Here is a 12,156-nt window from a genome sequence, read left to right as displayed (position 1 = left end):
TTATGAAATGCACCAACCATGCAAAGAAAAGGCAGAAAAATTTAAATGCTGCAAAAAAAAAGACAACACAGGCTGTGTGTGTGTGTGTGTGTGTGTGTGTGTGTGTGTGTGTGTGTGTGTGTGTGTGGCTCAACTAGCTCTTGCAAGTCTAAAGCCTTGAATTCAAACCCCACTATCACCACCACCACCACCAACCAACCAACAAACAAAAAACCCACATGAGGGGGACAGGTACAGTGATACACGTGTGCAACCCCAGATACTCAGAAGGTAAGAAAGGTCTTGGTTCCACCCTAGTCCAGGAAAAAAAGTTACCAAGACTTTATTTAAAATATAAGAGCCAAGAGCAGGGAGTTTGGCCTAGTGGTAGAGTGCTTGCCTAGCATGCACAAAGATCCAGGTTCAATTCCTCAGTACCACATACATAGAAAAAAGCTGGAAGTGGTGCTGTGGCTCAAGTGGTAGAGCTCCAGCCTTAAGAGAAGTCCAAGGACAGTGCTCAGGGCCCAAGTTTATGCCCCACAACTGGCAAAAAATAAAATAAAATAAATACAATAAAATATAAGCCAGGTGTGGTAATATAAGCCTCTCAATTTCAGCTATAGGAGATGGAAGAAGGAGAAATGTGATTCAAGGGCAGCCTAGGTAAAAAACAGAAGACCATATTTTAAAACTAAACTAAACTAAACTAAAAGAAAAAAAAAGCAAAAGGAAACTGCGGATCTAGTTATTCTAAGAGCTTGAAATGCCTTTGAAAGGCCAGACCTATCCCATCACACTAATCCACAACTCTTCTTTTTTTTTTTTGCCAGTCCTGGGCTTGAGCTCAGGGCCTGAGCACTGTCCTTGGACTTTCTCAAGGCTAGAGCCTCAGCACCACTTCCAGCTTTTTTCTATGTATGTGGTACTGTGGAATCGAACCTGGGTCATCGTGCATGCTAGGCAAGCACTTTACCACTAGGCCAAACTCCCAGCCCCAATCCTCAACTCTTCTATACCAGCCTCTCTAGAGGGTTTTCTAGAACTGCTGTGGCTAAGAGATCCAAGGGGAAAGGGCTCATCAGGTTGAGTGAGGAACATTATTATTATTATTATTTTTTTTTTGCCAGTCCTGGGCTTGAGCTCAGGGCCTAAGCACTGTCCTTATATTTTCTCAAGGCTAGAGCTCTACCACTTGAGCCTCAGCACCACTTCCGGCTTTTTTTCTATGTATGTGGTACCGAGGAATCGAACCCGGGTCTTCATGCATGCTAGGGAAGCACTTAAACCACTAGGCCAAACTCTCGGCCCGTGAGGAGCATTATTAAGAGAGCCTTGGGGCTGGGAGTTTGGCCTAGTGGTAGAGTGCTTGCCTAGCATGCAGGAAGTCCTGGGTTTGATTCCTTGGTATCACATACGTAGGGGGGAAAAAGCCAGAAGTGGTGCTATGGCTCAAATAGTAGAGCACTAGCCTTGAGAAAGCCCAAGAACAGTGTGCAGCCCCTGGGATTTAAGCCCCAGGACTGGCAAAAAAAAAAAAAAAAAAAAAAAAGGAGCCGGGCACTGTGGCTCACACAAGTAATCCTAGCTACTCAGGAGGCTGAGAACTGAGGATCATGGTTTAAAGCCAGCCTGGGCACTAAAAAGTCCTTTTGAGACTCTTATCTCCAATTAATCACCAGAAAAACAGAAGTGGCGCTGTGGCTCAAGGGGTAGGGAGGTAGCCTTGAGCTGAAAAGGTCAGGGACAATGCCCAGGCCCAGACTTCAAGCCCTACAACTGACAAAAGAAAAAAAAGAAAGAAAGAAAATTACCCTGAATTTAACTTCTCAGGAACCTGAGATCTGAGGATTTCAGTGTAAACCCATCTGGGCAGACAAATCTGAAATTATCTCCAATCTACTAGCAAAAAGCCAGAAGGGCAGGTATGATTCAAGCAGCAAGTGAAAAAAAAACATGTTGTTTCAGCCCCAATCCTTTCACTAAAACAAAAACAAAAACTGAAGGGCTTCACAAACTCAAGCAGGAGAATCACAAGCTTGAGACCAACCTGGAGAGAAGTAAAGGAGAACCCGCTCTCAGAAACAAAAGAAAAATAAAAAGGTCAGATCTGGGTACCTACCATGCATGAGGCCTCAGTAATGACAAAAATTAAAAATTACCTCAAAGTACTAGACTAATGGCCTGGGCAGAGAGATCAGTTCAAATTGCTAGACAAGCAATTCCTGATTAGCACTTTGGTCTCCTGGATTAATAACTGATAGCAGTTATCACCCCTTGAAAATTAGTTACATGGTACTCTGGCCATCATTCAGCCTGTGCTTTTTATCATATCTGGATTTAAGTTGCTGAAGTAGCAAATCTGAAAACTGGACTTTGACATGTGTCTTCTGGAAACAATGTGGATTAATAACAAGTACATGGAATTGTCTCTTCAATGTCACTACAAAAATAGCTGGCTTTTCTAATGCTTCTCCACACTGTCCAGCAGCCAACAGAGTAAAGCTGTTCACTGCTCAGATGTTTTGTTTTAAATTAGAAAGTCAGCTGGTATACTCCTATAATTCTAGCACCTGGAAGGCAAAGGCAGGATTCAGAGTTGAGGCCATTCTGGGCTACATGATGAGAAACTATTTCCCAAAAGTCTGTATATATAATTAAAAAAACTATAAAATATAGAGAATTAAGAATGAATACAGGGACTACATTATAAGAATTCCTTTACTCCATGACCTAGTTTGCTATAAACTGATTTTCCAATAAGCTTTTTTTTTTTTTGACAGTCCTGGGAACTAAACTCAGGGCCTGAAGCACTGTCCTTGGGTGTTCCTCAAGGCTAGAACTCTAACACTTGAGCCACAGCACCATTTCCAGCTTTTCTGTATATTGGTACAGAGAGTCAAAACCCCAGTCTTCATGCATGCTAAGCAAGCACTCTAGCACTAGGCCAAACTCCTAGCCCTGACTTTTTGTTGTTGTTTGTGGTGGTGGTTGTAGGGCTTGAACTCTGGGCCTATGTGCTGTCCTTGAGCCTCTTTGCGCTCAAGGCTAGCGCTTTATCACTTGAGCCACATCATTACTTCCTGCTTATGAGTAGCTAATTGGAGTTAAGAGTCTTACAGGGACTTTTCTGTTTGGCTGGCTTTAAACTGTGATCTTTAAATCTAAGCCTACTGAGTAGCTAGAATTATAGGCATGAGCCACTGGTTTCCACACACCCCCCTTTTACACTTTTTTTGGGGGGGAGGGGGGTTGGTGGGAATTGAACTCAGGGCCTGGGTGCTGTCCATGAGCTCTTCAGCTCTAGGCTACTGCCCTCCCCCTGGATGTGGGCATTTTCCCTGAGCTCTTGCTACAGCCCAACCACTTGAGCCACAGTGCCACTTCCTGTTTTCTGGTGATTAATTGAAGATAAGTCTCTTGGGGGGGTTGGGGGGAGGGAAATGGGGACCAAGACATGTGAAAGGGTATCAATGTATGGGAATTAATGCACCATCTATCTGGCAAATATCATGTAACCCTTCTATTAATTACAATAAAAAAATATATGAAAAAAAAAAAAGAGTCTCTTGGGCTTTGTAGTACCCAGGCTGAGTTTGAACTGTGATCCTCAGATCACAGCCTCCTGAGTAGCTAGGATTACAGGCATGAGCCACTTCACCTGGTTTATTTTTACTCTTAGAAACCAAAGACAGGGGCAGGGAGTTTGGCCTAGTGGTAGAGTGCTTGCCTAGCATGCACGAAGACCTGGGTTTGATTCCTTGGTACCACATATATAGAAAAAAGGTGGAAATGGTGCTGTGGCTCAGGTGGTAGAGCACTAGCCTTGAGAAAAAAGTCCAAGGACAGTGCTCAAGCCCTGAGTTCAAGCCCCACGACTGGTAAAAAACAAAAAACAAAACAAAACAAAAAAAACGAAGATGTTGTGACTGGGAGTTTGGCCTAGTGGTAGAGTGCTTGCCTAGCATACACAAAGACCTGGGTTTGATTCCTTGGTACCACATACATAGAAAAAGCCAGAAGTGGTGCTGTGGCTCACCTGGTAGAGCTGTAGCCTTAAGAAAGCCTAAGGACAGTGCTCAGGCCCTGAGGTCAAGCCCTAGGACTGGCGCAAAAACAAAAAAAACAAAGATATTGTGCATGCATGTATGCACATACTAGCACTGGGGCTTGAACTCCAGGGCTTTGCACTCTTGCATAGCTTTTTCCACTGAAGGCTGATGTTCTTCCACTGAGCCATATTTTCATTTCTGTTTTTTTGCTAGCTAACTGAAACTAAGACTCAGGGAAGCTGGGCACTGGTGGCTCATGCCTGTAATCCTAGCTGAGAACAGAAGATGGAGGTTCAAAGCCAGCCCAGGCAGGAAAGTCCATGTCACTCTTATCTCCAATAAACTACTCAAAAAAAGAAAGTGGAGTTGTGGCCCAAGTGGTTGAGTGCTAGCCTTGAGCAAAAGAAGCCTAGGCCCAGAGTTCAAGCCCCAGGATGGGCCAAAAAAAAAAAAAAAAAGGTTTTATGGACTTTCCTGCCTAGCTGGCTGTGTACTGTGTCACCTCCTAGCAGGTAGGATTACAGGTATGAGTACATCTAGAGAATGTATACCATTCAGGAAAGGCACTTTTTTTTTTTTTTTGGCAAGTCCTGGGGCTTGGACTCAGGGCCTGAGTACTGTCCTTGGGTTTTCTCAAGGCTAGAGCTCTACCATTTGAGCCATATCACCACTTCTGGCTTTTCTATGTATGTAGTACCAAGGAATCAAGCCCAGGTGCATGGCTAGGCAAGCACTCTACCATTAGGCCAAACTCCAGGCTCCAGGAAAGGCATTTATAAAAGATTTGCATCAATAATTTGTAGTATGTTTTTTACATCCTAAATATTATATCAAGACAGAAACAATTTATTATTTATTTTTATTTTTTTTTTGCTAGTCCTGGGGACTGAATTCAGGGCCAAAATCCAGACCCTGCACCAGCAATTTAACAGCAACAACAAAAAATAGTTAACTTTTCTCAAATGTTACAAATGCTATTTTTATTTTGGCTATCATCACCTTGGCAAGTGCAGACAGGGATGGCTTTAGCAGGAACTCTGAGATGTCTTCAGCTGGTAGGACGACAGAGAGCTTTCCCCCTAAAACCAACCAGAGGAAAGAGCAAGTGAGTGGTGTCAGAAGGCTTTGACCACAGGAAGCCATTTGGATGTTCATTTCCTATTGTCCTTTTTGTTAAAGAGGTTTACCAACTTTAAAAAGGAAAGTACTCATTCACATGACATTAGGTAGTTCCCCCCTTTTGTATGCATTATAACTACCTGATGAAATGATTTAAAATGCTAATTCTTGAGCTCACCCTCAAATTTGAAGTTAGCAGACTGTGATGAGCCCAGAAACACTGATTCTAATGTAATGCTCCTAGACCACAGTCTGAAAAACAGTGCCCAGAGTGGGGATTCAATTGTGCTGGTTGCTATCCAGTTCTTTGGTATATATAAACCTTCATCCTGTACAGGATTCTACGTACCATGAGAAGCAAAAAAAATGTAAGTATTGCTTTAATCCACTGCACACTGAACGTGGTCAGACCTGTGACTGAGGAATATTCAACATAAATTGAGTAAAAATAATTTAAGGCTTGTACTATAAGATTATACAACTGATTTCTCTCTTCCATTTGAAGTCTCTATAAAAGAGACTTCCCAGCCACTAACAACCATTAGTAATTTTTTTTTTCCCAGTCCTGGGACTTGAGCTCAGGGCCTGGGCATTGTCCTTGAACACTTTTGCTTAAGACTACTGCTCTGCCATTTGAGCCATAGCATCACTTCCAGCTTTTTCTGAGTATGTGGTACTGAGCAATTGAACCTAGGGCTTTGTGCATGCTAGGCAAGCACTCTACCACTAGGCTATGCTCCTGACCCATTACTAATTATGACAATTTTTTTTTTGGTAGGGCTGAAGATGAAACTCAGAGCATTATGCATATTAGTACTAGTGCCAAGTGCTCTACAGCTTAACTAAATTAACTAAAGCCCAGCTTCAGGGCTGATTCAGATAAGCATAACAGACTTTGGAAAACTCTGAGTAGGGAATACCACTTGGAGACAGTTCTTAGTTTGATAAGATAGTGTTTTCTAGCTACATAAGGATTGACCCAATTGATCCATTTTTACCTCCCACAGATTTCCAGCCAATGATCACATCAGCTCACATGGAACACTCAGAAAAGGCTTGCACTTAACAGTTCAAAAATGCACATTTTAGTGATGTCTATAGATCACTAGATCAAAACACAAGTAGGAACCCAATCTCTACTTTTAATTATTTTCCAATTCTTGCTGGTTGTGGTTAAAATAATTGGTATAGAAAATAACTGCCTTATAATGTATTAAATTCATGTTCCATAGAGGAGTTATTCAATGTAGGGCTTAGAGAAAGCTAACTCACTTGTTTCCACTAAGCATTGTTTTATTCTCTTTCTCAAACAATTGATACAGAGATCAACACCAAATGGCACCCTCTCCTTCTGCCCTGAATGCTTCACTGAAAGTAATCTACCCAGTATTGATCTGCCAGTATTAAAAACGTTACTTTTGCCAGGATGGAGTAAGATTAGGTCTCTTTGAGTATGACCCAGTGTCATGAAGGTGAAGTTGCTGTGTTGCTGTATATGAGTCTACTACTGTCTCTTCAAATCTGCCAAGAATTTTTCTTTTGTATACTCTCAGTGGAAGCCATTTAACACATGAACAGATTCTATAATATCAAGTTATATTAGAAAATAATGGTTTTTGGACTTGATAAGAGTTGTAGTAAAAGTATTACATATTAAACTGGACATTGGAGGCTCATGCTTGTAATCCTATCTGTTTAAGAGTCTGAGATCTGGGGGCCAAGAGTTTGGCCTAGTGGTAGAGAGCTTGCCTAGCATGCATGAAGACCTGGATTCAATTCCTCAGTACCATATACATAGAAAAGCCAGAAATGGTGCTGTGGCTCAAGTGGTAGAGTGCTAGCCTTGAGAAAACCCAAGGAAAGTGCTCAGGAACTGAGTTTAAGTCCCAGGACTGGCAAAAAAAAAAAAAAAGCCAGAAATGAAGCTGTGGCTTAAGGCACAAGAGGTAGAACTAGCCTTGAGTAAAACTTAGATCAGAACTTAGGTTCTAATTTCAAGCCCCAGGACAGGCAGAGGCATACATGCACACACACCCACAACAAAATAAACATTTACCATTTTAAAACCTGTAGTTTACTAGCATAAAATATATTAAAATTGTGTATAATCATCACCATCACCCATTTCCAGGATTGTGGGGCTTGAACTCTGAACTTTAGGCCTGGGCACTGTCCCTGAGCAATTCAGCTCAAGGCTGCTGCCCTACTCCTTGAGCCACAGCAACACTTCCAGTTTTCTGGTGGTTAATTGGAGATAGAGTCTCACGGACTTTTTAGTGGACGGGGTGGCTTTGAATGATGACCCTCAGATCTCAGCCTCTTGAGTAGCTAGGATTACAGGTGTGAGCCAACATGCCCGGCAATCACTAGAGTTTTTCAAGCTGAAATTCTGTATCCATTAAACAATAGTTCCTCTTCTCTCTCCTCCAGCCCCATAAGATGTCTTCAAAGACACTTATGTTTCTGTATTGGAATTTTCATTGTATGCACATATTTTATCCATTCATCTATAAATGGAGATTTTAGTTGTTTTCACTTATTAAATATTTTGAATTTGAATACCATGAACTTGTTCAAGAATATGTTTGATTCCTTTGGATATATACCCAGCAGTGGAATTGCCTGTTCATATAGCTAACTCAAAAATATTAAGAACCACCACCACACTTTTCATAAAAAGTACACTTTTACATTTCTAACAAGGCATAAGGACTCTGATTCCACCATTTCCACACATACTTGTTACATATGTATGGGATTTAAATTCAGTTTTGCCTTCTTTCAAAATTCATTTTAGTTTCTTTAGAATTACAGCTAAGAGCCAGGTGCTGGTGGCTCACTCCTGTAATCCTAGCTACTCAGGAGGATGAGATCTGAGGATCGAAGTTCAAAGCCAGCCCAGGCACAAAAGTCCGTAAGACTCATCTCCAGTTAACTGCCAGAAAACTAGAAGTGGTACTGTGGCTTACGTGGTAGAGTGATAGCCTTGAGTTGAAGAGCTCAGATGGTGCCCAGTCTCAGTTCAAGCCCCACAACCCACCAAAAAAACAGTTACAGCCAAGAAACATTACTATATGGTACTTGTTTACCCTAACCTCTAGCACAGGCTTTCCACAGAACCTTCATCTCTATTCTGAGGTTCTTGAACTGTTCCCTTTCACCAGCTCAGGACCTTCCTCCACATTTATTCTCTGACTTCATTACAAGATGCTCAAGCACTGCAGATTACTCTTTCAAAAAAACACCTTCAAGCTAGCTGCAGTGGCTTACAGCTGTAATCCTAGCTACTCAGCAGGCTGAGATCTGAGGATCAAGGTTCAAAGCCAGCCCTGGCACAAAAGGACCTGAGACTCTTATCTCCAATTAACCTCTAGAAAAGGAAGTGGGGCTTGGCTCAAGGGTAGGGTGGTAGCTTTGAGCTGAAGAACTCAGGGACAGCGCTGAGGCTGAGTTCAAGCCCCATGATACACACACACAAAACAAACAAAAACAAAAAAAACCCACCTTCATTAGTTTCCATACTTAGTTCCCTTTATTCAGTCATTAAATTTCTTTTCTTTTCTTTTCTTTTGTGCCAGTCCTGGGCTTGAGCTCACTGTCCTTGGGCTTTCTCAAGGACAGTGCTCTAACACTTGAGCCTCAGCACCACTTATGGCTTTTTTCTATGTACGTGGTACCGAGGAATCGAACCCAGGTCTTTGTGCATGCTAGGCAAGCACTCTACCACTAGGCCAAATTCCTGGTCCCTCAGTCATTAAATTTCTTAAAACTGAAAAAAAATTACACATTTTTTGAAGCACTGCCAGATGTTTCCATATACATACATATATATACATACATATATATGTACACACACATACACACATTGTAATGTTCAATTGGTACACAGTCCTCATTTACGATGAAAATATTCTAAATATTAAAAAAAAGCAAACAGCACTATATTGCTATCTTTAGTCAATCTATGTAACAGTGCACCAAAACTTTTTTTTTTTTTGCCAGTCCTGGGGCTTGAACTCAGGGCCTGAGCACTGTCCTTGGGCTTTCTCAAGGCTAGAGCTCTACCACTTGAACCACAGTACCACTTCTGCCTTTTTCTCTGTATGTGGTACCCTTCTTCGTGCATGCTAGGCAACCACTCTAACCACTAGGCAAAACTCCCAGCCGTATTCCAAAATTGTAACTTCTGCCAATTAATAAACCTTTCCTTGCCTTTCTCATCATTGTACTCTTCTCTCTGACAACAATCACTGTATACTTAACTATGTACTTAGCTTATTTAACATGACGACCCCAAGTTTCATCTATTTTGTCACAAACGATAGAATTCCATCTTTTTCATGGCTAGTGTGTTTGTATGTACATTCACTTCATTTCTTAGTTATTGTGAAGTGTTTTAATGAACATGAGTGGATGTCTGACATGCTGATTTCCTTTGTATATAATCCAGAATTTTGGCGAATTTCTATATATATATATGGAATTTTTTTTTTGTCAGTTATAGGACTTGAATTCTGGACCTGCATGCTGTCCTTGAGTTCTTCAGCACAAGTCGACCACCCTACCCCTTGAGCCACAGCGCCACTTCCAGTTTTCTAGTGGTTAATTGGAGATAAGGGTCATGGGCTTTGTAGTACCTGGACTGGCCTTGAACCTCGATCCTCAGATCTGAGCCTCCTGAATAGCTAGGATTACAGGTGCAAGCCACCAGGCCTGCCTTGTCGATATTCTTTTATACAGTAGTCCATATATATTTAGTTGGTTGCAAGACTTGAACTCAGTGTCTACCTACTGTCCCTAAGCTTTTTCACTCAAGGCTAGTGCTCTATCACTTTGAGTCACAGCACTACCTCTGATCACCTGCGGGCTTTTTTTTGGGGGGGGGGGAGTTAGTCAATTGAAGGTAAGAGTCTCATAGACTTTGGCTTTGAAGCTCAATCCTCAGATCTCAAGCCTTCTGAGTAGCTAGAATTATAGGCATGAGACACACACACACACACACACCCTTATATTTTTACAGCGTATAAAGGTTCTTTCTGTTTTATGTCCTTGCCAGCCCTTACTTTTTGTCTTTTACTTAGCCATGGTCATAGGGATTAAACCCATGGCCTTGGGCATGCTGGGCCAATGCCATACAACTGAGCTAGCTCTTGTCTTTTTAACTTAAGTGAGGTGTTGCTTCATTATGGCTGTTTCTGTGCTAGTACTGAGTCTTATACTAAGCCTGGGAGCTATCATTTAGATTTTTTGCTTAAAACTAGCATTTTACTAGCCCTAATACAGGAACAAAATAATGATTTATCATTTGCAACTAGAAGAATGGTGTCAGAAGAGCAATTTTACCATTATTGATACAACACAGCTAACTGTACTTACTCATTTCAAGGAAGTACAAGAATTTATCCAGAGGTGGATAAGAGTTTGGATATAGGCATTTTTACTGCAACGCAATCTGTAGTAAAAATTACATCTATGAGACCACAGGCATAGTGCAGAACACTTTCCCATCATGTAAAGACCTTGGATTTCATCCCTAGAAACACACATACACATGCACACAAATGGTCTTTTCATTACCTGTCAGTATATTGTTATTTATTTTGTATTTGTCTGTCTCCCTGATGGGACGAATGTAAGCCCCAATCAGAATGTATTTTCATTTGTTTTTGCTGTCCCAGTGCTTGAATTTAGGGCCTGGGCACTGTCCTTGAGCTTTCTCAAGGCTAAAGCTCTACCACTTGAGCCACAACACCATTTCCAGCTTTTTCTTTGTATGTGGTACAGAGGAATTGAGCCCGGGTCTTCGTACATGCTAGGCAAGCACTCTAACATTAGGCCAAACTCCTGACCCCAAGAATGAATGTATTAATTTTCATAAGGTTTCATAAGTTCTGAGGAAACACAGTAATTCTGAAATTGTCAGATAGTGCTTCCTGGGAAGAGACAGGAGGGGGAGAAGAAGGGCAAGGAAAAGAGGTGGCAGTGACTAAACAGGAGCAAGACTTGGAAGATGAAGGCTGCCTGTGGGCCAGCCATCAGATCCAATGAATACTTACCCTGAGATGCGTATTTTTCACGGTAAATGTTATAAACTTTTCTGTGAGCATCAATGATGGACTGGAGACGGGAAGCTCTTGATTCCTGGTGGGGAAGAGCCATGATCACTTCCTCCAAGTCACTAAAGGTAAACCAGATCCCAACAAGGTCCCCGAAGGTGTGGAAAGCAAATGCAGCATAGTCGGCAAAGAGGTCAGCAAACACTTCAATTCCCTGGACTGCGCTGGTAGGTAGAGTCTGGTGATGCAGGATGACCATAGGCTGAAGCTGTGCAGCCCTGAGGGACTCAAGGAGTCGTCGGTAGCACTGCACTGCTCTTTTGTCTGGATTCTTGGAGCTTCCTGATGGGAGAAGTTGTGCCCATGATAGGAATAATTTATAATGTGTGATCTTATTGCCATGAAGACTGCTAAACAACTCTGGTAGGAAAGATGGCAAGGGCTGTTGACACACATAAATGTCACTGCTGCCAGCTACCAAATGAGAACTCTGGTTTCCCAGAGGGTGGCTCAGGTTGTACAGTAAGTCATAGATTAGAGGGCCAGCAGCTGAAATGAAGTTTTTATCAGCAGATTCCCACTTTTCCCCCTGACATGAAAAACTTAGGAGGACAAAGAAGACCACTTTAAACAGCTCCATTTCCAAAGAGCTGTTAGGAAATACATAGGAGGAATCCTTTTATAACTTCAGAAGAGGTAAGTAGGTCACTAAGTGATTACCAATACAATGTTTAACCAACTTATCTACAATGAAATCACATAGCTAAGCATTTAAAAATTTAGACTTTAGCAGATAATACAAAAAGTTCAACTTTCATATCTAATTTAAGCAGAACAGGAAAATGTCTGGACATTTTTCTTGGATGAATTACTTTTAAAATGTCTTCATGTAACAGAACACGTCACTCCCCAGCCTTTTTTCCCCCATTCCTTTGAAAATATGTGAATAC

The 12,156-nt window shown here is 41.7% G+C and overlaps 1 protein-coding gene across 1 annotated transcript in view; it reads right to left on the bottom strand.

The window, feature by feature from the left end:
- Lct (lactase) overlaps window positions 1–11,846 on the bottom strand; it is a 53,347-nt gene extending 41,501 nt beyond the window's left edge. The window contains exons 1-2 of the mRNA XM_090342876.1: window positions 11,207–11,846; window positions 5,031–5,110 (exon numbers count right to left, since the gene is read on the bottom strand). Of these exons, the coding sequence (XP_090199002.1) occupies window positions 5,031–5,110; window positions 11,207–11,846 (720 nt within the window). The remainder of the gene's footprint in view (window positions 1–5,030; window positions 5,111–11,206) is intronic.
- Between the last annotated feature and the right edge of the window lie 310 nt (window positions 11,847–12,156).

This window comes from Megascapheus bottae, chromosome 12, assembly GCF_031878675.1.
Source record: "Megascapheus bottae isolate mThoBot1 chromosome 12, mThoBot2.hap1, whole genome shotgun sequence".
NCBI lineage: Eukaryota > Metazoa > Chordata > Mammalia > Rodentia > Geomyidae > Megascapheus > Megascapheus bottae.
The sequence above is the reverse complement of the archived record's forward strand: the minus strand, read 5'-3'. Positions and strand labels throughout refer to the sequence as shown.